At 36.3% G+C, this 27,644-nt stretch overlaps 1 protein-coding gene across 3 annotated transcripts in view; it reads right to left on the reverse strand.

Annotated features, from left to right (window-relative positions):
* Positions 1–27,644, reverse strand: part of TINAG (tubulointerstitial nephritis antigen) — a 77,648-nt gene that overhangs the window by 13,978 nt on the left and 36,026 nt on the right. For all 3 annotated transcript variants that reach the window (XM_070418375.1, XM_070418374.1, XM_070418373.1), the window contains exons 7-9: positions 26,109–26,289; positions 24,575–24,620; positions 21,036–21,159 (exon numbers count right to left, since the gene is read on the reverse strand). In XM_070418375.1, coding sequence (XP_070274476.1) covers positions 21,036–21,159; positions 24,575–24,620; positions 26,109–26,289 — 351 coding nt within the window. The remainder of the gene's footprint in view (positions 1–21,035; positions 21,160–24,574; positions 24,621–26,108; positions 26,290–27,644) is intronic.

Raw genomic sequence — 27,644 nt, forward strand, 5'->3', positions numbered from 1 at the left:
TCCTTCCTTGATGTTTATCAACTAGGAAATTGTTATTTCCAACCCCACTGATTTCACACAATGGGCTAGAGTAAAAGACCAAACTTCTATGACTTACGTAGCTTTCTTAGTAAAAGTAGAATCATTATCTAATTTCATGAACATTTTGTCACATTTACCAAAGAAATTAATCATTTCCTCCTACAGTCACATTTCTCCTTTCCTTTTCATCCTAATTCATCTACTTGTGTTCTCACAGTAAGTTGGATGAAAAAAAATTAAATAACAATAAATTGGAATAATACATATATTATATCATAGATAGTACTCATTAATGCCAAAATTAGAATCAGCTCAAAGTTATACTTACAAAAATAATTCTGAAAGCAGATTTAGAGTGATAAAGAAAAAAACGTTAAGTATGAATTTTTATAAAATTAAAGGAAGTGTAAAGCAAGTAGCCTACTAGGTGGCAGATACACTGTTTCATTTTATCCTCACAAATCAGTGAGGAAACTATTTATTATCCCAACTATGTAATAAATGAGAAAACTGAGATAGAGAAGGATTAAATAGCCTTCCTGAGATCACACAGGGAGAAGGGCAGAACTAGCAACTGAACTTGAGTTTGACTCCAAAACTCATGTTCTTCATGCTCCACAGCATGACCTCCCAACCAAGGTGAGTCCCGCACTGTCTGGAAGCAAAACAATCTTAGAGACCTTTGTGTGTGTACACATATGTACATGTTTTATACATGTTATAAGCATGTTCATAAGCCATGTTTTTATGAATGTCAAGACTTTCTAAGAATTATTTTTAAAAGAACATGTGCACCATGCCTTCACTTAAAGAAAAATAAAGCTTTTCTCTTTTGCCATTGTTGCTCTGTTTTGTATGAATGGCAATTACAGGGTAGAACGGATCTGGTCAGTGTTTGAGATGACAAATCAATGAAAGACCAATGTCAAACAAGAGAAGACAAATGGAGCACAAAGTGTCCTGTCAATATGATTCAGTGCTGACAGAGAAGGCAACACAATTCAATCAGCACTGAGAATACAAGAAAAATAAAAGCCATTTATCAGTTTCACTGTCCCCAGGTCCCTCTCCACCTCCACTCTCTGTCAATGAGTTCAGGTCAAAGGATCCCAAAAGTCTGTAGAACCTCCCAGTGGCTTACTGGATGACTGATTAATAGCTTTCCATCATTATGTCAAACCAGTGACTCTTATTTTATTTTATTTGTAAAGACTCTCCATGTTATTCATCTCAGTAACTCCAGCACCTAGCAAGGTGCCTAGTATATAATCATTGCTCAATAAAATTTGTTTGAAAGTTTGAGTTGAGAGTAAATTTGGGGAGCATCTATGTCAACTGAATAATTGCACTGTTCACTTTCTAATTAAGGTTCAAATATTTTTGGAAGTCATCCTATATAATAAAAGCCCAGCGATCGAATGGCAGAATGACCAGAATGACCGGTTGACCAGTCACTATGATGTGCACTGACCACCAGGGCTCAGACGCTCAATGCAGGAGCTCCCCCATGGTGGTCAGTGTGCTCCCACAGTGGGAGCACCACTCAGTTGACTGGGATAAGCAGTGGGAGCAGCTGCTCAGAGGGCAGGTCCACAGCTGCTTGGCTGACTGGGTTGAGTGGCTGCTCCCGCAGCAGGCAGATCCTCGCAGGCCACACCCGCCACCAGGCACAAATCCTGTGCACTGGGCCACTAGTTCAATATAATAGCCAAAGGATTTTCTTAGCCTTCATATAATCATAATGACTTTTGGAAAATTTTTCATCAAATTTAATACATACACAATATGAAAATATATGAATGGCAAGTAAACTCACATAAGAGAAATAAAATTCGCCGAAACCGGTTTGGCTCAGTGGATAGAGCGTCGGCCTGCGGACTGAAAGGTCCCGGGTTCGATTCCGGTCAAGGGCATGTACCTGGGTTGCGGGCACATCCCCAGTAGGAGATGTGCAGGAGGCGGCTGGTCGATGTTTCTCTCTCATCGATGTTTCTAACTCTCTATCTCTCTCCCTTCCTCTCTGTAAAAAATCAATAAAATATATTAAAAAAAAAAAAAAAAGAAAGAAATAAAATTCAACAGGACTTAAGATGAAGATAAAAGAATATTCTAAAGTAATTGCATCTACAATTATAATAACTGATACAAACACAAAGACTGAGCAAGAAGAAAGAACTTCCTATTAGTCTTTCTTTTTCTACAGACTGGGATATGTGTTTTATGTGACCTCTAAGCAACATTTCACACTAACCACTACCACTTCTCGGAACCCTCTCTCTTCCAGGTCTGTGTGACACCAAGGCTGGTTCTCCCTCTTTCACCAATTTTTGTTCCCTTTACTATCCTCTCCTTCATATTTGATCTTTAAATGTTGGGGTTCTTCAAGTTTCAGTCTGTAATCTTCCTGTCTACTCCAATGGCTTTAGCCCATCTAAGTGATATCATTTTCAGTGGCTTCTCTTTGGACTTACAAAATTCTATGGTTTCACTCCATAAATGTATGTATGCATGTATATGTATGTATGTATATGTGTAAATATATATATTTTTTACATTTCCATTGGGAAGTCTCCAGAAATCTCAAACTCAATATATCTAGATTAAACTCTTGCTTTCCCTTCTACCTCCATCTGCATCTCTTCCATTGTTCTCCAACTGTACAAAGTGTTACTCAGAGCATCTGTGTGATGTGTTACTCAGAAAAGATATGTGGAACCTACCCTTGACACCTTCCTCTCCAATCACTATCCCTTCCAACAAATTACCAAGTCCTGTCAATTCTACCAAAAAGTATACCTCACAGTTGTTTATTCATATTCAAAAGGTCCAACCTAGTCCCAGCTGCTATTATTTTTTTTATTAGGACCTCCCACATTACTTTCTTAATTGTTCTTCCCCTTCCACTTCCATCTCCATAATTTCATTCTCTAAGGATCACATAAAGTGATCTTTTTAAAAAATGTAAAATAGGCATTTTTTCTGCTGAAATTCCTTGAAAATAACTTCTCTAACACTTGGGATGAGGTTCAAAACCCTAACTGTAACTAAGAAGTCCCTGCAAGCTTTGTCCTATGCCTACTTCATTTCTTGGTTTTCAACCACATTATTCATACCTCTATTTCTCAGCTTTCCAATAACTCACAGAAAACACCAAAACAGTACCTGAGATGAGAGAGTGAAGCATAATATTTGGGGCAACATAACTGTTCTAAGAAGAGTGTAATAATTTACTGTGGAATAGGAATATTTGTCCAGTAATGACGAATGCTGATTGGCACTTGGCATCACGGGCCTATCTCGGTGCAGCAGAGCTTGAGTGAAACAATCAATATATCATGGTAATGGAGCTAGCAACTGTACACATCATTGTGAACTTGAATTCAAAATGTAGGCTGGGGGTTGTACCAGAGACCAAGGAGATAATAGGTGATGCTAAGAACAATCTACAACGCTGTCTCTTGACAATTACAAAATCTGGATAGATTTCTTTCTATTCATGGAGGAGATAAAAGAGGGAACCACTTTTTAATTTGTTTTTTGGTAAGAATATTTATGCATCAGAAAACCATTACATCTGTTATTATAATAATAGTAAATATGCCAAGTATTTTAATATTACCTAATTTAATATTCTCAAAGTAAAAGCGGAAATACAAAAATATTATTATCTTGCAATGCAAGATGAGCACTTTTACATACTGTATTTTTATCCCTTCTACATTCCCACATACAACTTTGTAAAAAACAATACACATGAAAAGGAAAGTGGCGGGGAAGGAGGGGGGGGCTTGCAACCTAGTTTAGTATCTGGTTAAAACTGTAGTCTTACTTCCCCACTATGACTGATTTGGGCGGAGTTGCGGAGCCTAACCCCAGGGTCCTGCCAGCTGACTTGGGCAGAGCTGAGGAGCATGCCCCCAAAGTCCCACCAAAACTGACTTTGGTGGAGCTGTGGGGTCCCTCAGGGGCCAGCCACAGGCGGAGATATATAGGTCAGAGCCTCCCCACGAATTCAGTTCAGGCTTTGGATCCAGAATTCCCCTGGACTAGCAGATCTGCGAAATAAAGGTTAAACTTTCCTTCCTCAGAGTGCTGGCTGATCGTGCTCCCGTGTATTCTGCCACAACACCACACAAACATAGAAAAATATCCACATATGTATTATATAATTAAATATGTATATAAATATAAATGGATATCATCTTCAGTTTTTTATTTAAAACATCAGAAGCCTTTTGTTAAAATGCTTTTTAAAATTTATACACTTTAAAGAATATCCTATCAGGAATAGGAGTATGGTGTTGAGTTCATGGATGTGAAGCATTTAAAATAGCGCCAAGCAATTTAAACACTATACAGAGGAGTTAGCAACAATTGCTACTACTTTTACCGTTATTATCCTGGTTCATGGGTCAGTGCTCAACCACTGAGTGACACCAGCCAGGAGACCTCACTTATTTCTTACAAACACCCTTCCATGTCCAGCTTACAAAAGGCTAAACACAGCTAACTAAATGGTAGCAATAGGTTTTTGATATAGATGTGTCTGACTTCAGTACACATATTCTTAATGCTGTGTTGTATTCCAGTGGTTTTACAAAAAAGATTAGTGGTGAAATGCCTTGAGCTGAGTATTGATTCTATAACTAACCAGTATGTAATCTTAATCTCTGGAAAAACTCTATGTCTGTGTTATCTTTTACAGTAGGTTACTGGGTTGATAAAATCCATGGTCCTTTTTAGATCTTAGATAACAAAATATTTCAAGTTTGGAAAATGGTAAATTTTTAGACATTGAATCAAATTATTATTTTAATGCTTCTTTTATATTTAATATTATTTACTATCAAAATACTTAAAACTGGTAACAAAAGTGAAATAAAATAGTTTAGCGTTCAAATAGCTTCAACTTTGAAAGTTGCATTTCAGAAAGATATAAAGATCTGAGGGTATAGAGAAGAGGGGGAAAAGGATTACAAAAGTAGAATCCTTAAAAAATAAGTACAGGCTACTAAATAATAGTCTTCAAAAGGCTAAAAAGGTTATTTTATCTTTTATAAACAAAACATACTGACTCCAATTTAAGTTATTTTCTGACTTTTTTTAGTGTTACTGGGAAAATAAATAGTAAAAATAATTGGATAAACAGTGAAAAAATGAAAGCAATGAAGCAATGTAAACACCATCTAGCATTAAGATAAAGTGGTAGAAATTGAATAATAGATTGAGACTATTTTGAAAATACACACCAGAATCAAGAAATTAAGAATTTAATAAACCACAAAAATGTATTATAAAGAGTAAGGAAAGGGTGGATTATCCCATTATGTGACCCTGGTGCTCTTAGGTTCAGAGTTTGGAGAAAAAATTAGATAGTCACTACACATCATTCACCCAAATATCTTTCAGGTAGATTGTTGACTTAATTATTTTAAAAATAGAACATTAAAACCTCAATTAAAAGTTAAAGTATTGTTCAGATCAAAATCATTAAAGATAAATTTATAAAAGCCAACCACAAACTGGGATTTAGTCAATATTATAAAAGGATTAATGCTTTCAATGCATTATGAGCTCATAGACATCCAAAATTTAAAAACTAAGACTCTATTAGGAGAATGAATAAAAGAAAAGAATAAAGAGTTTACAGTAGAAAAAAATGCAAAGAAATAATTGAAAATTCACCTTTTTTCTAGGGTCATTTCCTTCTCTACTCCCCACTTTAATCTTTAATGCACCAATACACTCTTAGGTGAGGTTCTGCTTCTATACAGTTTCACCTTATTCATTTCAAAACCACTGACTTACATTATATGTTTAAGAGGATGTCTCTACTACTACTACATTTTAAACCCTTCAAGTGAAGGCAAGTATTTGTATGTATTTCTCAGAGCTCAGATCTGCCAATGTGTCAGGGGAAGAAAGATTCTTTTTCCATTTTGAAAGTTATTTAGTTTCTGCTACTTGCCTTGTAGCAGAAACTGAATTTCAGTTTATTGAAATCCCATTTCTTTTTTTATGACAATTTCTGATTTCAGATATGTCTCATCTGAAAATAGAAGGATTCAGAACTAGGATGCTGAACTGAACTGTGTGCAAATGTGAAAGATTATTTGGTCTCTTTATTGGGAACATCACTTCACAGGATGAGAGGTAGAGGGGTGTCACACAGACACTTCCTGGTACTCTCACTGTAAAGCAAATTATGTTGAGGAAAAGACACACAAATTAATATAGAGATAACAGAGGGATGTTAAGCAACTCAGAGACAGTGAAATAGTCAGAGTTAGGCTAAGCTCCAGGATAAGTCATTCAATAGAAGAATGCCCCTCTGACTTGGCCTACTTCTTAGATTCATTTTTTATTAAATTCCTCCTCCTATACTCAATCCATATTAAGTTCCTTCCAATTCCTTAAGGATGCCATATTCTCTCTCACTGTGAGATTTTGCATTTGCTGCCCATTCTTCCTGCAGTATACTTTTCTCTTTCCAGAGACCTTCTATAATTTCTACTTGCTAAACCAACATCCACAAAAAGTGGCACCTCTTTCCAGTCTTCTCTGGCCCCAGAATTGGGGTCATGTGCCTTCCTATATGAAGTACATCCTCACTAGTCAGTATAAATTCCTGTCCTATTTCCATCTCCACATTTAAGACACTGTGTATTGGCATCTGCTTCTTTCTCTTTCCAGCCTCCTCCCTGCCCTCCTTGCTTGAGTACAGGATAAGTATATTATTATATTATCGGCATTTGTATTCTTAACGTTTAGCACAACACTTCATACCTATTATGTATTTAAAGTTTCTTTTTGAAAAATTAAGCAAAAGTCTTTTTTAAAATACGTGTTTATTGAATTTAAGAGAGGAAGGGAGAGGAATATATAGAGAAACTTGGAGAAGAGAAAAACATTATAAATATTTGGCCTCCTTCTCACCCCCTACTGATCAAGCCCACAACTCAGGCATCTGTCCTGGCCAGGAATTGAAACAGAGACCTTTTGATTCCTGGCTTGACAATCAACCATTGAGCCACAGCAGTCGGGAGCAAAAGTCTTTATATAAAGATTAAAGATGTATGGCCAAAGCAAGTGAGAATAGAATTTTAGATAGAATACAAGAATGTTTATTTCTTCCCTAAGAAAATCTTTATAAAAAGAAAAAATATAGCAATTGCTTGAGAAAATCTATGTAGTAAACAGACACTGAGTGGACTGTGACACTGATTTTCCTTTTTCACATATATGTGAATGCAGCACTGGAAGAATATCAATTTTGAAGTCAGAAGGATTTGAAAAGTTTTCTAAAACACTCTCAGTTTCTTATATCTGGTAAAATAGAATAATTTCCATTATATAAGGACTAGAGGCCCGGTGCACAAAAATTTGTGCACTCGGGGGGCAGAGGGGGTCCCTCAGCCCGGCCTGTGCCCTCTCGCAGTCTGGGACCCCTTGGGAGATAATGACCTGCTGGCTTAGGCCTGCTCCCGGGTGGCAGAGGGCAGGCCCAATCCCTAGGTGCAGCCCCTGGTCAGGCTCAGAGCAGGGCCGATTGGGGAGTTGGGGCGCCGCCCCCTGTCATGCACAGAGCAGGGCGGATCAGGAGGTTGCGATGCCACCCTCAGTCATGCTCAGGGTAGGGCCGATTAGGGGGTTGGGGCGCCGCCACTGTCACACTCAGGGCAGGGCCAATGGGGAGGTTATGGCTCTACCTCGTCACACACAGAGCAGGGCCCGTGGGGGGGGAGGGGGGTTGGGGTGCCACACCCTGTCACACACAGAGCTGCAGGGTGATCAGGGGTTTGGGGAGCTCCCCTCTATCAGGCACAGAGCAGGGCTGATCAGAGGGTTGGGGCGCCTTCCCTTGTCATAAACAGAGCAAGGCAGATAGAGAGGTTGTGGCCCCGCCCCCTGTCACACACAGAGCCGCAGGGCGATCAGGGGATTTGGTCGCTGCCCCCTGTCACGCTGATCCCGGTGCCAGGAGGCCTCGCGGCTCTGCTGATCCCGGTGCTGGGAGGCATATTACCCTTTTACTATATAGGATAGAAGACTGGTGCATGGGTGGGGGCCAGCTGGTTTGCCCTAAAGGGTGTCCTGGATCAGGGTGGGGGTCCCCACTGGGGTTCCTGGCCAGCCTGGGTGAGGGGATGATGGCTGTTTGCATCTGGTCACACCCCCTTCAGGGTGGGGGTCCCCCCCGGGGTACCTGGCCAGCCTGGGTGAGGGGATGATGGCTGTTTGCAGCTGGTCACACCCCCTTCAGGGTGGGGGTCCCCACTGGGGTGCCTGGCCAGTCTGGGTGAGGGGCTGAGGGCCGTTTTCAGGCTGGCAGGTGACTGAAGCTCCCAACTTGTTTTTTTTCCCTTTTTTTAAAAAAAAATATATTTTATTGATTTTTTACAGAGAAGAAGGGAGAGGGATAGAGAGTTAGAAACATTGATGAGAGAGAAACATCAACCAACTGCCTCCTGCACACCTCCCACTGGGGATGTGCTCACAACCAAGGTACATGACCTTGACCGGAATCGAACCTGGGACCTTTCAGTCCACAGGCCGATGCTCTATCCACTGAGCCACACTGGTTTGGCTCCTTTTTTTTTTTTTCTGGGCCAGGTTTAGCTCTGAGGCTCGGCTCCAGCTATGAGACCTCCGCTGATGAAAGCAGGTTTCTGGCCTTTGTTTACCTTCTGTATTTGAAACAATGTTGCGGTCCGGCTGGCTGAAGACTGGCTGACTAAAGCAGGTTTCTGGGGGTTTGTTTAGCTTCTATATTTGTTACAATGTTTCTTAGAGTTGCAGCTGAGAGGCCGGCAAGGCAGACGGGGAACCTGGCTTCCTCCGTCACTGAAGCAAGCAAGCCTCCCTGTTCGCGTCAGTTGCCTGGTTGCTGGCCGCCATCTTGGCTGGCAGTTAATTTGCATAAGGATATGCTGATTAGCCAATGGGAAGGGTAGCGGCTGTATGGCTAATTACCATGTTTTTCTTTTAGTAGATAGGATTTTACCTGGTAAATATGAGGACTGTAGTGCTACCTCAGTGTCTATGGATGTTAGTTATTACAAAATATATTTATTAATTTAATCAATCTCATAGAGCAGTAATTCTTAAAATTTCTCTAAAAGTGGAACACACAATCACAGAGGGCCTGGGAGATGTCAACCAAGCCAGCACTTTACAAATTTGAGTCTTTGGTTCTTTTCCTTTAAAATATATGCAAATTTGAAATTCTACCCCACTATTTAGCTCTGTTTGTTCTGATATTAAATTAAAATGTTCTTGCCAAATCATTTACATTTCCCTGTCACCTTTGCAACTGGGCCAGAGCCATGTGAATGGGTTCTAGCCAAAGGAATGTGAATGGAGTGAGAAGAACCATTTCTGAGTAAAGGCTTTAAAAGAAGTGAGTATAAGAAACCCTCTTCCTTGCCCTAGCTGGTTTGGCTCAATGAATAGAGCAAGGGTCCTGGCTTCAATTGGAGTCAAGGACACATGCCTGGGTTACAACCTCAATCCCCAGTGGGGGGCATGCAGGAGACAGCCAGCCAGTGATTCTCTCCCATCATTGATGTTTCTATCTCTCTCTGCCTCTGCCTTCCTCTCTGAATCAATAAAAAATATATTTTAAAAAATAAAAATAAAAGCACTACATTTAAAGAAACCCTCCTCATGATCCTCTTCATTTTCAATAGGCTGAATGAGGTCACAATATGTAATCCTAAGAGGTGGCAGATCAACAAAGTAGAAAGAGTTTGCGGTCCTTGAAACCATATGAAGAACTACCCTAAAATTAGAATCACCCACCTTGAGCTATTATGTAAACAAGAAATAAACTTCTATTAATATATTTGAAATATTAATTATTTTGAATCTATCTGTTATAGCAGCTACTCAAACCAGGGCACCCACATCACCCCCAAAAAAGAAAAAGCTAAACATTGTACAGTTGAAACATCTCCCAAGACCCAAATTAAATGTTTTTGTATTACTTATACCAATTATCACACATTTATTTTCATTTTCTAAATAAGTGTAGTTGAAATGTTTATTAAACTGTCTTAGACCTTGTCGTGCATTCAAAACCTCTAATTAAAATATCTGCTTGGAATTGAGCAATTTGCCAGGGGTTAAACTTAACATAGCATGAAAACTCAGGCTTAACATTCAGTGGTTATTCAGAAAGAAAGAGGGGGGAATAAAGATGAACGAGAAAATACAAGTGGTGACCCCAATAAAGCATTGTCAATAGCACTACATAAGAATTTGTGCTCCTGGAATCCTTGATACTTATGGTAATGTATAGAAAATATAGGAAAAATGTATTAGAAATTTAACTCTGAAGCATTATTTTTATATTCTCCTAGAGGACAAGTACCTTTATATAGGTATAGTTAGGTAGATGAATATCAAAGATTTATGACTATAAAGTAGAAAATTAGTTTTTAATATAATTAGGCATTAATATAGAAAATTATGGTTCTATAACACTGTATTTATAATATTTAAAATATCAGTTCACATAATATCATTATTACATGATTAATATTTTCTCAATAAAAAAAATCTGAAAGGTAAAAATAAATTAGAGAATCATAAAATCACTGAGATTAGAATTAGCACAGCCTCTACTCCAATGATTTTTCTCCAAATCCATCAATCCTCTTTTCATCACTCTTATTAAAGCTTTCTGTTGTTCAGTAATACTTACATTAATATTCATATTCTAAACCTTTTGTTTTTCTGACTCTTCATTGCACCCATCTGGAAAACTCAATTGGGTAAATTCAACTACCCAATGCTCTTTGTGTGCACACAAGCAACTGACTACAACACACAAGAGGGCGGAAGGGTAGCATTAGCAATGCATGGCAATCTCTTTAGGTTCCTCTGGGCAGCTCTCTCTCCTAAACATCTAGAGAGCCATTGCAAACCATCTCTATTCTCCTCTAATTTCTGATAATGCATCCCTCCTACCATCTTTTCCCTCTACAGATAACCTTACCTTCTACTATCTGGAGATAAAAAATGAAGGTAGCTGGTGGGACTTTTCCTCAACTTACCACTATCTTAAATGTTAAAACAGATTCATTGAAACTTGTCCTCTCTGCCTTTTCTCCTGATAGAATAGAGTTGACAGTCTCTCTCTAAGACCAATCCCCAATCCTTCCGGCTTTCTGAAAAATCTTACAATAGCAACTTTTAAAGTAAAATCTCCTGGCCTCTTCTCTCTTTTTGTAGGCTCATCATTTTTTTAACCAGTCTTTAAATATTGGATTTTTTTTCATGGCTTAGTCTCAATCAATCTTTCTGTTTTTCTCACTCTGCTCAGTCCTATCCATCTTCAACACTTATCTCTTATGACGTTGAGGTCAGTATATCTGTCTTCTCTGACACTTATCTGCAATCTTATGTCTTAAGACACCTCAAAAATCATCACGCCCAATATTGAACTTTCCCGTCTCATTGTCCATGCTCTATTCCAAATCCACATCAATCATGTCTGCCAGCTTTTCTCCTTCAATAATTTTGATCCATTCATGTCTCCCCAACTTTCCCACCATCTTACCAAGTCTAGACTGTTATCTTTTACTTAGGTACTACAATTTGCCTTTTTACATAACATTTTTATAGTAAAACAATCTTTCAAAATAATACAAAGAAAGATCATGCCACCTTTCTATTTAAAAAAAACTTCAGTGAGCCTGGCTGTGGTGGCTCAGTGGTTGAGCATTGACCTAGGAGGTCACAGTTAGATTCCTAGTCAGGGCATATGCCTAGGTTGCGTGCTCAATCCCCAACTCAATCAGACAGAAGGCAACTGATCACTGATTCTCTCTCATCACTGATGTTTCTATTTCTCTCTCCTCCCTTCCTCTCTGAAATCAATAAAGATATATTGAAAAAAGAAAAATAAATAAATAACTTCAGTGACTTCCCTTTGCTCTTAAAATGCTTAACTAAATGCGTAACATGCTTCACTGAATTCTGTAAAATGGCCTACAAGTCCCTGCCATCTGAGGTTCAGCAATCATAGCACTGTGTTCAAACAATGTTTTGTATCCTTCTGACCATAGGTTTTTTTTACACAAGTTGTTCCCTTTTCCTGTTCTTAAACAACCCATAAATCTCAGCTCAGACTTTCTTCCTCAGGGACATTTCTCAGATTCTAAAGTCTAGATCAAGTATTGTATACCCTCTTACCACTTTCAACCCTGCTTTTGTAAAATGTATAATAACTTTACATTTTTAATGTGTTTTTGTTTGATATCTAGTTGCATTGTGAAGTCAAGGACTATTGTTTTATTTTTCACACATTGCCTATTACCACAGCTCTAGGAACAACATGAGTTCTATTTTTGTTGAAAACACAGAAAAAAACAAACTTAGAAATCATTCTATCTGTGCCCAAATTTAAGTCATCATGATAGATATGCACCAAGGTTTACAGAAATCTCTTCCTTGATTTTTGGATGATTCACTAAAGCAGATGTCTTCACAGTCACTTATTAGAAACTTGCTTAATTTCTATAATTTTGCAGCATTTTAAAATGTATTTTGGGGTGTTCAATTTAATTTTAAAAACTGGCATTCTCTATCATTCATTATGTATTTGAAAAACATCTTTGTTATTTTGTAATTGGTTCTTCCTGGATTCTTTTCATGTTTGCTTTCCTTTCAGCTTCCATTTCACAATGGTCTGTCTTTTGTCTGAGTCACTACACAATATTTATATAATGGGAAAAAGTTGATATTGTTGACATGGGGCACAGACACAAAAATTAGCACCCAAGCTCGGGTCCTTTATATAACACAATTTTAATTGTGCAGCTATGCATCAATTAGTAGAATATAAGTTTAATGAGGACCAGGATCTGTGTCTATTTTGTTCACTGATACATCTCCGGTACCTAAAACAGCACCTGGCACTTATAGGTACTCTATGAAAACTTGTTAAATAAATACACTTTCACATAAAATATTATTAAACAATGGAAAAATATGTCCTGAAATTATTTTGTTATTCTCTTTTGACTATATCATCAGTAAAATTCTGTCCCATAAGCAGGGGTAACAATATGAAGAAAATTCAATATTTACCCCAATTATTTATTTTAATTGTCTAAATTTTTAAAAATACATATTTTTATTGATTTCAGAGAGGGAGGGAGAGGGATAGAGAGATAGCAACATTAATGATGAGACAGAATTATTGATTAGCTGCCTCCTGCATGCCCCACACTGGGGATCAAGTCCACATGTACCCTGACCAGGAATCGAACAGTCCTGGTTCAAATGTCAACACTCAACCACAGAGTCACACTGACTGGGCAAGTTTCCAAAATTTATACCTGATAGATTTTTTTATTCAAGACTTTTTATTCATATGATTTGCATATTAAAATAATATGCAAAAAGTAAATGGCATTAATGCACTACATTCTCAACTTCTGACTTAAGGATTTTAAAAAGCTCAGAACCCTTTCTGAACAGGGACACTGGATAAACTGTAGTAGATATGGAGAGAGATACTTATGGAATAGAACCATAGTATAGAGAACACTGACCCGGATAAATATCTCAAATACCAACCATATTGTTTTTATTTCAATATACTTTTTTTTGCATATTTTAATATCTCTAAAATTAAGAACCATCTAAAAATCAATGAAGTTTCTTAGTTTAATGGGTAATATTTCCTTATTATTGTTGTGTAAAATAATGCTAGTCTCATAATATGACATTTTTTATTCAATTAAATGCTTTTATAAGTCTAGTATCCATAATGGGGATAAACAGAGGTTTTAGAAGGAGAAGAGGGAGGACTAAAATAAAATATTTACTAGGAGCAAAGAAATCTTTGTTTTTATAAGTTGTTAGCTACCTATCACAATCCTGTCCTTTATATATATGGGAATATATAGCATGTATTACCTTATGCTGGTGTCAGTTGTGAATGTGTCTGCCTCATTCCCTAAAGTCCTTAAGAGTAGGACTATGTAGTTATCCTCCTTCTATTTCCCAGTGCTTGGCATGTGATAGAACTTTAAATTCATTTGTTCAAGTAAGTGCAGTCTAACAGCGTTGTTTTCTACAGAAAGAGCAGCAAATAGAATGTATGTATTGTAATAAATTTGTAAGGTGCTTGACAGGAGTACATTCAGTTCTCTGATAAGAAACATTAACTTACTTGGGCTATTTGATTACTCTCTAATTCACTGATGCATTAATTTTCTGCATGTAGTAATTACCAAATCAGGAATTACTAATGAAGAAATGAATTAAAATCTACTTCTCCAGGGCACCTGACAATGCCCAGGGGACCTAAAATATTTCTGAAAAATAAACATGTGCTCCAAGAGTAATTTGTCAGAATTAGCCTTGTTAATTGTCACACATGTGATATATATTTATAAAGGTCTCAATTTTCTAAATGTTTATAAAAATGAACACACTACTGCAACTGACACATTGAACATGGAAAACAGATGGTGTCAGAGTGATTAAATGTAAACACATCCGTATCTTGTACAACGCCAGCATGAACAAATTTAGGAGTAGACTGAAGGTAACACAACCAGCATGGCTAAGTAGGTGATAGAGATGATAAATGATCAGTTCTAATAAATGAAGAAAGAAAGACTCCACATCATTGTTGGCATTTTCAGTGTTCTCTGAATGATAGCAAAAATTATTTCAATCATCAAGAATGTGGTGGAAAAAAATTTCCAATCAAGGACATCACTAGAGAAGACAAAAACTGATCATGAAATATACATAAGAAGGAGAGGTTTAGAAGGAATTGGACTTTCAAAGTGAACGAAAATAAAAAAGAGATGAATTTCCAGTTACAGTGGCAGCATAAAAGCATATTTATTCCATTCATCTTCCTGAAAAGTAACTAAACAATTAAAAATTTAAGAAATAGCCCTAACCGGTTTGGCTCAGTGGATAGAGCATCAGCCTGCAGACTGAAAGGTCCCAGGTTCGATTCTGGTCAAGGGCATGTACCTTGGTTGCAGGCACATCCCCAGTAGGACATGTACAGGAGGCAGCTGATCGATGTTTCTCTCTCATTGATGTTTCTAACTCTCTATCCATCTCCCTTTCTCTCTGTAAAAAAACAATAAAATATATTAAAAAAAGAATTTCAAAAATAAAAAACCAAATGTAAAACCTCAATACTTTCTATCATTAGTGAACCAAGCAAAAAGCTGTAATCCCAAATAACAACTAAGGAATAACAGAAAAATACAGTTTGTTCTCTACCAAAGCAAGAGTAGATGCTGAGAAACAACAGTAAAATCCTTCCCCTCTATCTCCAACCTGAATAGGAGAAGTTTGCGCTTAAAAGTATATAAGACAGTCCAGGAATATCCCCTAATGAGGGCCAATAGCAGGCACACAGCAATCAAACTATGTCGGTCTGTTCCCATACAACCCATCGGAGTTCTGCTGAGGAAGAAATCACACTGGAAGTCCACTAGACTGCCAGAATCCTGGCCAACCATCCAGGGGCAATGGTCGAAAGATAAACCAAGGTGAAGCAGAGAAGAAAGGCAAAGAATCGCACATGACAGCAAAGATACCTGCAAGGGCTGTATTATGAGTCCCACCAAATGCTCCAGGCTATGCACGAAGGGAAGAGTTGATTTGGCCACAATGGGTCCAAGAATTGCACACTTCAATCAAAGCTGAGGAGTGCTTCAGCTCTCTCCTCCAACTTCTGCTTACTCTATTTTTCACCAAAAAGCTGACCCATTTAAAGAAGAGTATCAAATGAGAACTAGCATAGAACATGTGCTAAAAAGTTTATTCTTTGACTAGAGAAAGCGGTAAGTATTTTTATAGATCAGCATTGTATTAGGTGGTGTGGCTACATCAGTGAATATTACAGACGCCTGCTCTCACGGAGCTTCAATCTAGTAGGGAGAAAAGACAATATACTATTAACATACTACAAAGCTAATAAATTAAGCATGTGTTAGAAAGTAATAATTGTTATAAAAATTAATAGATCATGTAAGAGGGATCAGAGGTGCTGGAAGAGAGGATAGTTAGCAGTATTAAATAAGTCAGTCAGGGTAGCTACACTGAACAGATTAGATCTGAATAAATACTCAATGAAAGCACAGAAACTAAGAAATCAGATGTCTGAAAGACCATTTTAACCACAGAGAGAGACCCAGATGTGTGGGTTCCTGAAACATTAAAGGAACTAAAGCAGGAAGAACAGGCACAGATGAACAGAAATTGAGATCAGAAAATTGCTGAGGGTGCAGGCAGGCAGGTGGGGGAGTCCTCAGACCATGCAGGCCTTTGTAGGCCATTGTAAAGACTTTGGGTTTTGCTCCCATGGAACTGGGGAAGTAGGGCATGGTTCTGAGTAAAGAAGTAACAAGATCTGACTAGTGTTATAAAAGGAACACTCTCGTTTCTCTGTTGGGAATAGACTTTTGAGGGCAAATATAAATGAAGGAGGACCAGTTAGAAGCTACTTAAGTAGTCCATGTACAAAATATTGGGTAATGGTAGGTCAGGCAAGAGTTGTGATAGTTTGAACAGTAAAAAATGATTAGATTCTGGATATAAGTTGAAATAACAGTTTCTCACACATTGAAAGTGAGTTTCAAGGAAAGGAATTTTAAGGATAATTTTCAGGTTTTCAGCCAGAGCATATGGAAGGATGTTGTCATCAACTAAGATGGAGAAAGTTGGTGTTGTTTAGCAGGTATAAAGGCAGGAATCAGTAGTTGAGTTTGGAAGTGCTGAATTTGATTCATTTATTAGGTACCTACATGGGGATGTCAAGAAGGCCATGGAATGCATAAGTCTAGAGTTCAGGGAGAGATCTAGGCGGGAGATATTCTAGTAAATCCAGTTTGTGTCAGGTTTAGGTGGTTCTCAAAGCCGAGATGAGCTCAGAGACTGATGAGTTCATCAGAGAATGAGTGAGAATAGGAGGGATAAAAGACCTAAAACTGAGTATGGACACTCTAATATTAAGAAGTATACAAGGCCCTAACCAGTTTGGCTTAGCAGATAGAGCGTCAGCCTGTGGGCTCAAGGGTCCCAGGTTCAATTCCGGTCAAGGGCATGTACCTTGGTTGCGGGCCCATCACCAGTGGGGAGTGTGCAGGAGGCAGCTGATCAATGTTTCTCTCTCATCGATGTTTCTAACTCTCTATCCCTTCCCCTTTCTCTCTGTAAAAAATCAATAAAATATATTTAAAAAAAGAAGTATACAAGTACAGGGAGGGGAAAAAACTAGCAAAGAACACTGAAAAGTCACAGCCAGAAAAGAAAAACCAGCAGGAAATGGTGGGCAGGTGTGCATTCTGACCGATGACTATCTCAATGTGGAGGTCATTAATAACCTTTAAATAAATAGTTTTATGAACAGGAGCAGGGAAATAAAAGTGTTTGGAGAGATTTAAGAAAAAATGGGTGGAAAAACATTGAAGAAAGTAAGGACAGACAAATCATGCGAGGAGTTTGCTGTAAGAAAAGACCATGAATGGAGTGTGGAGAAGCAGAGTCAAGGGAAAGTTTTTATCATCATAATATCTGATATGTAATGGCATGCATTTATGTTGGTAGGAAAGGTTGATTATAAAGTAGAGAAAGGGAAATTGCTTCTGCACATTCTTACATAGTGAAGAAGGTTGGTGTCCACACTACAGAAAGAGAGATTTAGGTAAGAGCATGGTGCTTCACATATGTAACAAGTAGAAGGAAGAATATGAGAGAGTGCATGCTGAGAGGTGGTATGAATGATACTTGGAGTTATTTCTGATGGCTTTAATTTGGTGAAATAGGATTCAAGATTATCAACTAAGAGCATGGGGGTAGAGGTATTGGGGATTCAAGACAAAAGAAAAGGTTTTGAGATAATCACCTGGAATGGGACAGTAAACAGAATAAAAATCCAGAATATAATTGCCTAGCAGTATTAAGTAACTACTTGAAATTTGTGGTTATAAATAAAAGTGAAACCAGCACATATTACTTTTTCTGGCTGTGTTCAGATGCACAACTATAGGTACGAAACAGGCTTATTTTAATTTAACCAGATTTGAGATTTTGCTAAACCAATATGATGAATCAAGCAAGGGCAGAGGAGTCCAGGGCTTGTGTAAGTGATTATAATGAATCACCACAGAATTTTAACTAAATAACAAAGGGAGTGGGCATCAAGCAGAAGAGAGACAGTTAAGTGTTGGTCAGATTAAATGGAATAATTTATTGAAAGTAAGTGTGTGACTGAAGGACAGCTGAGGTCAAAGTAGTAGAGGGAGTGGACTGGAAGGAGGAAGTGATAGAGAGTAAAATGCATAGATTAGAGATTAAATTTCTTTTTATGTTTTTTAATCCTCATTGGAGGATATTTTTCCATTGATTTTTAGAGAGAATGGAAGAGAAAGGGAAAGACAGAGAGAAATATCGATGTGAGAGAAACACTTCAATTGATTGCCTCCTGCACATGCCCAGACCAGGAGCCTGCAACCTAGGTACATGCCCTTGACCAAAATCGAACCTGGGGCCCTTAGGTCCCCAGGCCAATGCTCTATCCACTGAGCAAAATCCACTAGGGCAGCGGTTCTCAACCTGTGGGTCACCAACCTGTGGGTCGAGACCCCTTTGGGGTCGAACGACCCTTTCACAGGGGTCACCTAAGACCATTGGAAAACACATATATAATTACATATTGTTTTTGTGATTAATCACTATGCTTTAATTATGTTCAATTTGTAACAATGAAAATACATCCTGCATATCAGATATTTACATTATAATTCATAACAGTAGCAAAATTACAGTTATGAAGTAGCAACGAAAATAATTTTATGGTTGGGGGTCACCACAACATGAGGAACTGTATTAAAGGGTCGTGGCATTAGGAAGGTTGAGAACCACTGCACTAGGGTAAAAGTGTTTTGTTTTGTTTTTTAAAGTCAGGCAAAAAACACATGAATACTATACAGCTCAAAAGGAACTATTCAGGGAAACTGGAGAAGTCAGACATAGACTCAAAGAAGACCTTAAAAGACAACCAAAAGAAAGAGAAGAGAAAAAATGAAAAAACATTTCAGAGGCAAAAGCCCTTTGGAGAATGAATGCCAAATACTACAATAAATATTCAGAGATAGTTGGGACCGAGTAGAGAAAATCATATACAATGAAATAATAAAGAATTATAAGTATTATTAAAATATTAAAGCAGATATAGAAGATCCAGCATATGTATAATATGTACTTTTTTTAAAAAAAGTGAATAAAGCTAATTCAAGAAAAAAGAAAGATTAATATATGTATTTGAGTAGAAAAGATTATGTCATTTATAAGGAGACAAAACATCTGGATGGCCAGAGATTTTTCTGCAGGAAAACTCAATGCCAGAAACTCTGGAGCACTATTTATAAAGTTTTAAAGGTTCTAAAATCCCAGGATTCTATACTTATTAAAGTTATTCCTGAATAAAAATAAAACAAATACTTTCACAAATGCGAAAGAAATTAGGTACCACAGGCATAAGAGCCTGTCTTGATTAAAAATAAAATAAATAATAAAAATTAAATTCAAGAACAGAAAAGCCAGCATCAGTATTTGCTTATCATTTACTTTATTAATATATAAGAAATTATAAACTATGTATATTATGGTTTAAGAGAATAATGCAAATTTTGTAATACTTTGATATGTAAAAATAATATTACTAACACATATAAGGTATATGAGAGGAGGTGAGGTAGAAAAAGTGGAAGAATGAGGAATTTCTTCATCTTGTCTGTTAATAAATCAATATAATCTGAAATTGAAATATGAACTTAAAAATGGATTATTACTCCAACCACTATTTTTTACTATAATTTTCTCTTAGAATAAAATGTTCTTTTAGAAACTAGCATCTCTTGTCTTAAATTCAAGTAAAATAAATCTGAATATTAGTATTTTAAAATGCCACTATCCCATATTATCTTTCTATTTTTTGTTTGTCTCTCTAACTTTTCAGGAGGAGAGAGAGAGAGAGAGAGAGAGACTGACTTAGATGATATGATTTCACCACCTGTTAATAATGATTTTGGGGGAATTTAATATGACTTAAAGTAAAAGTAATATACCCAGTGATTAAAAGAATATTGAAAAATTGGTATTCTTATATACTGCTGATGAAAAATTTAGCAAACTTTTTGTTGTCATAAATTTTAAATACTTCAGTATCTCATTTTCCTGTTAAATACATCTAGTGATTTATCTAGCCATCTTTCTCTATAGCTATATAATTAGGAGACATATAAAATTACTCCAAATTCTTGAGCCACGTTATCACTGAATAGTGAAATTACCTATTCTACATTAACTTGAAATGTATTTCAATTCTAAGATGCACATATTTTCACATCCATGAAATTAAGAAAAGCCATAATCAGTAGTTTCTTACATTCAATAAAATGTAATTTTATAGTGGAAATACCAGAGTATTTCAAATAAGGGAGGTATGATGTTTAAAGAGACATCATAGAGGATAACTGTTCTACACACCTTGGAATTGACTCAGAGAGTTTCAAAGATCAGTAAGGAGAAAGTAATGATTTGGTTGTAGCAGAGGTTGCTTGTGTGTGGGTTCAATCAGATGAGAAAAGTGAGGGTTTGGGATGGAAACAAAACAAAATAATTCCCAAAATCTTATCAGTAGCATTTCATCTGAATTAGAATGAGACATTATGAGACCAGACTTGCAATAATATATCTCCCTTGCCCTTGGAACAGATTCTTAAGACACATTTAATAGGTTAGAGACAGGAAATGGCCATTTTATTTTTTAACAGAATTTTAAGTTACCTTTTCACTGAATTTTAAAATAATAACTAAGGATTATTAATGCTTAGATAATTTTTAATTTATATCAGACTCTCTCAATACAAAGCAGAATTTTGGTACCAAAATGCACTACAAACACTTTCTTTTAGTTTCATTTTTTAAAAGCGTTAAATAAAGATTTTTAAGAATTGCCTTACCCAGTGAGTTTGACTGCATGTGTCCGAAACTTTCGATATTTTTCTGATTCTTCATTTGTACTGGTCACATGTCTATATATCCCCGACTTATAATGGAAGAAATCCTCATGGACTTGCATTATGGCTAAAATAAAACCCAATAGGAAAAAATGACACAGTTAAAAACATTAACTTTATAAACCTCCAGAAATTCTCACAAAACAACCAATAAGTAAATTGCCAGGAATAGAATTTAAGAAGCAATCTTGTAATACAGGCTAATTTTGATTCCTGCTTAATTTAATTGGTTGCAATATATTTTTTTGTTATTGTTGAACTTATTGGGATGACATTGGTTAATAAAATTATACAGGTTTCAGGTGCACAATTCCATAATATATCATCTGTATATTGTACTGTGTGTTCACCAACCCAATTCAAGTCTCCCTCCATCACCATTTATCCTCCTTTTATCCTAATTTGCCTTCCCCCAATCCCCTTTCCTTCTGGTATCACCATTCTGTGGACTGTTCATGAGTTTGGTTTTTTTGTTTGTTTGCTTGTTTTGTTTTTTTGCTTAATCCCTTCATCTTTTTCACGAGGCAACCCTCCCCGCCTCCCCTCTGACAGTAGTCAGTCTGTTCTCTGTATCTATGAGTCTGTTTCTATTTTGTTTGTTAGTTTATCTGGAGAATATTATGCAAAGTGAAATAAGCCAGTCAGCGAAAGACAAGTGCCCTAGGATTTCACTTACATGTGGCTGCAATATTTTCTTCTTCTAAGAACAACTTTTAGCTGTTTGAGTGTTACTTAAATTCACATTATACCTTTAAAACACCAGGTATTCTTAATTGACAGAGGCAATATTACCAGGAATTGAGTCTTTGCAGTGAAGGACCTCGGCACTTGGCTAGTGATTTGCGATTTCTCCATTAACCTTATGCTTCACCACAAGCCTCTTACAACTCTAATTAAGCTAGCAGCACAGGGTGAGCCTAGCAAACTGGGCTTAAAGTAATTGCCCTTAATCCTTAGAAATAAATACAAATCTTTCCGTGGTGAGCTTGAATAGAAAGCAAACCCTTGGCAAAAGAATATTCTGACAAGATCCCAGCCTCCCAGCTCTGGAGAGCTGAGCCAATGTTGTATTCTTTAGAAAGTGGGAGCTTATGCTTTATAAAGCTCTCCTTCATTTCTTCACCTAGATTACTTCTTTTCTGTATTGTGGGCTTTGTTGAAGGGCTTGGGAAATTCAGAATGAAGACTTTAAACTTCTAGAAGATGTGAACTGAAAATATTTTTAGTTGGGGAAGATTGGTAAGCCCCTTCATAACTATGTACCCTGCATGTCTATCTTAGTTTGACATGCATTTTACATAACATAGGCATTTGATAGCTACTAACATGAAGCTTCTATTCCAAGGTCAAATATTTTTAATGTTCCATTTTTATTTTATTTTTAATGTTCCATGCCTTTTCTGATGCCATTCAAATATTCTCAAAAGATACTAAATTTTCTTTATCGACTTTAAAAAACATTCCCATAACTTTTTAAGAATTTATATAACTGTGCTCTATGCAGATCTTTGCTTTTATTCTATTTCCATAACCTAAACTTATTTTTCATTCTACATATTGTAGAAAAATGCACACAGTATTATTTAGTCAGCATTCTGTTGCCTTTTATATCCTTTTGTATTGAGACTGAGGGGAATGCAACAATGGGTAGACATCACTTTGCATCTATAGCAAGATGAGTCAATCAGCATTTATAAAAATGGGAAGATATTGTAAACTTTTTTCCTTTTTTATAGAACCACTAGAGGCCCAGTGCACGAATTTGTGCACATTGGCAGGAAATTAATTAGAAGAAATATTTTAGAGGCCGGGAAGGAACCGTGGGAGATTGGCCAGCTGGGAAGGGACTGTGGGAGGGCTCCAGGGCGTGTCAGGCTCATCTTGCCTAGTCTCAATCGGCCAGACCCCAGCAGCAAGCTAACCTACCAGTCAGAGCATCTGCCCCCTGGTGGTCAGTGCACGTTATAGCAACTGGTTGAACAGTTGGACACTTAGCATATTAGGCTTTTATTATATAGGATATAGGATTATCTTCTGTAGCTTTTCCAAACTCTGTTAACCATCATGAATAAAATATTCATGAACATTTAACTGTATGACCATACAAGAAACCTAAGGTGTTCTGTTTTAAATAATTATGATCCCAATTTTTTTTTTTTTACATAGAGAACTTATAACGGTAACTAGATCTGAAGATTTAGAGACGGTTAAGTAACTTGCCTAAGGTCATTTAAGTAGCCAATGTCAAAGTTTTATTTTTAAATTCATCCTTGATTTCAAATGCCTCTGCTCTTCAAATTTGTCACACAAACTCCATTACTTAATATATTTAAATTATACATGTATTGCCCTTCTCTTAGAAGAGCCAACAAAAATGACACAATTGTAAAAAAAAAAAATTTTCTATTTATTTTTTTCAGGTTTTGCTTAAGACCCAAGGATTTTAAAAACTAAAACATGTCCCAGGATATGTTTAGTGTAAGCTTCAGTTTCTCAATAAGTAGTAAGTGGTGATAACAATCAATACAAATTATTCCAACATAACTTTAAATTCCATGGTGCCTGCTAGATATTGAATCAATACTAATCAGGTCACCATTAACAAAAACAAGAACTGGCCAACAGTTCCTTAGGTGTATATCAAATATTTTAAATTTAAGCTTTGGTTTAATGTATTTGGTTCATCCCAGTACATTGATAATATATTTTGGGCCTTTTATTGTTCACAACCTATATTTCCACTTCAGATCTCACTAGATATGTTCTTCATGCCTTTCAAAGCAATTTATTACAGAGAATATACACTGTGAATGTATCTTTAGCTATGCCATTGGCGAAAAATAAAACTCAATAGGTAAGCAGAGAAACTATGTATCAGAGATGATATCTTAAAACCAAAGTCAATGTACAATAATTTTATTTACTGCTTACTATCTGTAACACAAATTGATCAAAATAGAAAGCCTTTTATAAAACACAAAATCCTACTGGCTTATTTGATTTGTTTTGAGTTTATAGAAAAATAAGTGCATCTACTTTATTTCTACTGCTAAACCTTGATTTTTTTAATCCATTTCCTGACCCATTTAAGCTGAAGGTGAGAACATTTCTAACACTATGTATGAATTTTAAATAGGACTGAACAATTAAATGAGCCCCATCACTTAGCATTTTATGTTTGACTGTCTGCTTGGTTCATAATCATGTTGGAAAGATTTATCAGACTTTCATCAAATGTGTCATTAATATTTAAGAATTAAATTTATGGATGAATCTATTTTTTAAATAAAATGACAACTAATGAAGTTATAATATGAGCATATTTCCCATGATTGCCCTGACCTTGGTACTGATGAACCATTATGAACACACTAAAAGTAAAAATTTTCTTCCTTTTATTAAGCTCTTTTTGCATGAGCTAAACTGTAATGTTCTTTATTAAAGGAATAAATAACACACAGCCATATTTCATCCAAGCATACCTTGAACTGGTCCATTGTGTATGATTTCTTTCATTATTTCAGTTTCCTAGAAGGAAAATTATCAATGAGCATTGTTATTGTTATCAGAGCATTCTAACCCCATTGTCTGGTATATAATGTCAGGTGTTGTACAACCAATCTAGGAGTTATACAATCCAATGTGCCTTGACCACCTGCCATTAATCAGGCTTTGAAATACTCACATGTGAGATGCTCCATTGATAAAGTTGCTAAAAACAACATGCACCCATTTATTTCATTGACTGTAACACTGACAATAATGTTGGAATAGAGAGAAAATAATTATTTTTTATGGTCACAAAAATTAAGTTAAAACCATGTTTAATCATTGGCTTTTAATACTATTTCCATTCTTTTGATCACAGGAGCGATTCCAGATGCATGTTCAGTGGAGTTCCTCAGTGCAGATTTAACATACAAATCTTGCTACCCACTGTGTAATGCAGCTCTCAGTAAAGAGCCAGGTTATTCATTCATCCGTTGATCTATTCACAAATATCACAGAGCACATAGCACCGAAACCCAGAATAGAAACAAATATTGACCCTGAATCTATCCTCAGTGCATTTACATTTTGGTAGATGAGACAGACAGCAACATAAATGGTAAGTTCTGTTACAGAGACAAGCTCAAAGTGCTATAGATGCAAACAAGAAAGGGACATTAATCCTACCTAGGAGTCAAGAAAACTGCACAGAGAAGGTAAAGTTTTGACCTGGACCTTGACACGTACCTAGTATGTGGGATTTTACCAAATGGAAATAGGTGGGAAAACCATTTGAGTAAGAGGAATAACCACTTGGCTAAGTAGAGAAGCATAAAAGAGCATGGTGTATCTAGGAAGCAGACAGTAGACCTTATATCAGGAGCAGTATGAGTGGGTGGAGGGGTAGATGCTGGGCAGACAAAAGGCTGTAAAAACAGCAGGTTAGAACCAAAACACGAAAGCCTGTATGTCGTGGTAAGAATAGTGGACTGTATTTCACAGGTAACTGAAAGACAGTGAAGGTGAGATATTCTGCAAGTGAGAAGGTCTGGAGAACACTGATACAATAGAATAAAATTTGCCAGTGCTTTTATCATGATAACTAGAATCCAAGGGCATCTTTTGCCCATTACAGCTATGTCTACTTTAATTATTTTGTGGAGTAAGGCAAAGGATTGATAAAATGAGCTACGACCATAAATAAAAAGTCAGTAATGAAGGTTCAATTTAGTTTTTGCTTGTCAGGTATATTAAGTAATTAAAACATAATTTAAAAACTCTACTTCCATGGGCATTTTTAAATGTAAGTCAATCATCTACACTGCTCACATTATAAAGATCAGAAATCATACCCAAACTGGAAATTTTTAATGGTCACCTTAAGAATATCAGAAATTATACCTAAAAACATAACATTATCTTAAAATGTATAGGTTTTAATAGTTTTTAAATAGCTTTAATAACAGTAGAGCTAGATATATTTTTTGAGCAAGTAAACCACTGTTAATTCTTGACATTCAGACTTACATTAGAAGAGACTCGGTATGGAGGAGAACATTGGTAGATCCTATTAGATTTCTCAATGTTGTTGGGACATGGCTTTGTGGCATGCCGTTTTCCCCGCCCATCAGACCTACTTGCCATGGCACAGGCATTATTGGTAGCATTTTGGTCCTTGAAAAGCGGATAGCATGCATGGGATACCAGTCTATTAGGAACAAGCAAAGAAGTAAACGTAATACTTAGGAAAATGCCATAACACCCTATCTAAGTGCAACTTTACTGAATTAAACATTCTGATGCTTACATGTATAGCTTTCAAAATGTTGACTGATTCTAAAAGAGCAGTTCACTGACATTATACTCTCCCCTGCCCCCCTTTTTTCTTCATTATACTTTTTAAAATCTTGCTTCAATCCACTTTAATAAATAACTCTATCTACATTATAGAATTTCCCAAGGATGAAAAGTGACTGTCAATAAAATTTGTGGTGATATTAATAGGGGAATTACTTCATTCTGCACCTATAATTATAATGCAGAAGAACCAAGTTTAATGTAAAAAAGACAATAAATTTTATTATATTTAGATGGGGTAGTCTGATAAAGTATATGTTTATGTAAGGGTATTTTTACTAAGTTATAGATAACTTCTCATAAGACTTCAACTATTATTTGTGGTTCATGATACTTTGAAGAAATAGTATATGCTAATATAATTTTTAAAGTTAACAAAGTAGAAAGTTATCTGAATTACACAAAAGATAAAGAAAACAATTTTAATCATCTCTAATTTTGAAACTGAACATAAAAAAGTACAAATTATTTGGCTCCAAATCTAACATAATTCATTGAGTAGAGAAGCAGATGGTAAGAAAAATAAAACAATTGGTTTTTATAGATATTCAATGTTGAGTTGGCCATATAAGTATAAATCGGTTTAGTTCAAGAAAATTCAATAGTGTTCAATAGATTAAGGAAATATGGGCAAAGAGAGTAATGAAAGCAAAGCCATTAAAAACCTAACCACTTCAAAAAGACAACTTGTATTAAATGGGATAAAGAGTGCAATCCACTGAATTGTGTTCCCCCAAATTCACCTATTAAAGCCCTAATCCCCAATTTGATGGTATTTGGAGATGGGACCTTCCAGATATAATCAGCTATAAAAGAGGTAAACAGAGTGGGGTTCATAATGGGATTAGTATTATATAAGAAGAGGAGCAGACAGGAGAACTCTCTCTCTCTCTCTCTCTCTCTCTCTCTCTATCTCTCTCTATCTCTCTCTCTCTCTCTGCCCTTTGAAAACATAATGAGAAGGTAAGCCAGGAGGAGGGCTCTCTCCAAAAACTGAATTGGCTAGACTTTGATCTTGGGCTTCTCAGTCTCCAGAACTCTGAGAAATTAACGCTTATTGTCTAAGATACCCAGTCTATGGTATTTTGTTATGTTAACCTAAGCAGACTAACACAATGAGATTTAATTGGGTCTCAATGATCATTTATATTTTTAACCCCCTAAAGACTGTAATTTTTATTATAATAAAAACAGAAGCCAAACAAG

This window comes from Myotis yumanensis, unplaced genomic scaffold (assembly GCF_028538775.1).
Source record: "Myotis yumanensis isolate MYYU_CA2020_CCGP unplaced genomic scaffold, mMyoYum1.0.hap1 SCAF_6, whole genome shotgun sequence".
Taxonomy (NCBI): Eukaryota; Metazoa; Chordata; class Mammalia; order Chiroptera; family Vespertilionidae; genus Myotis; species Myotis yumanensis.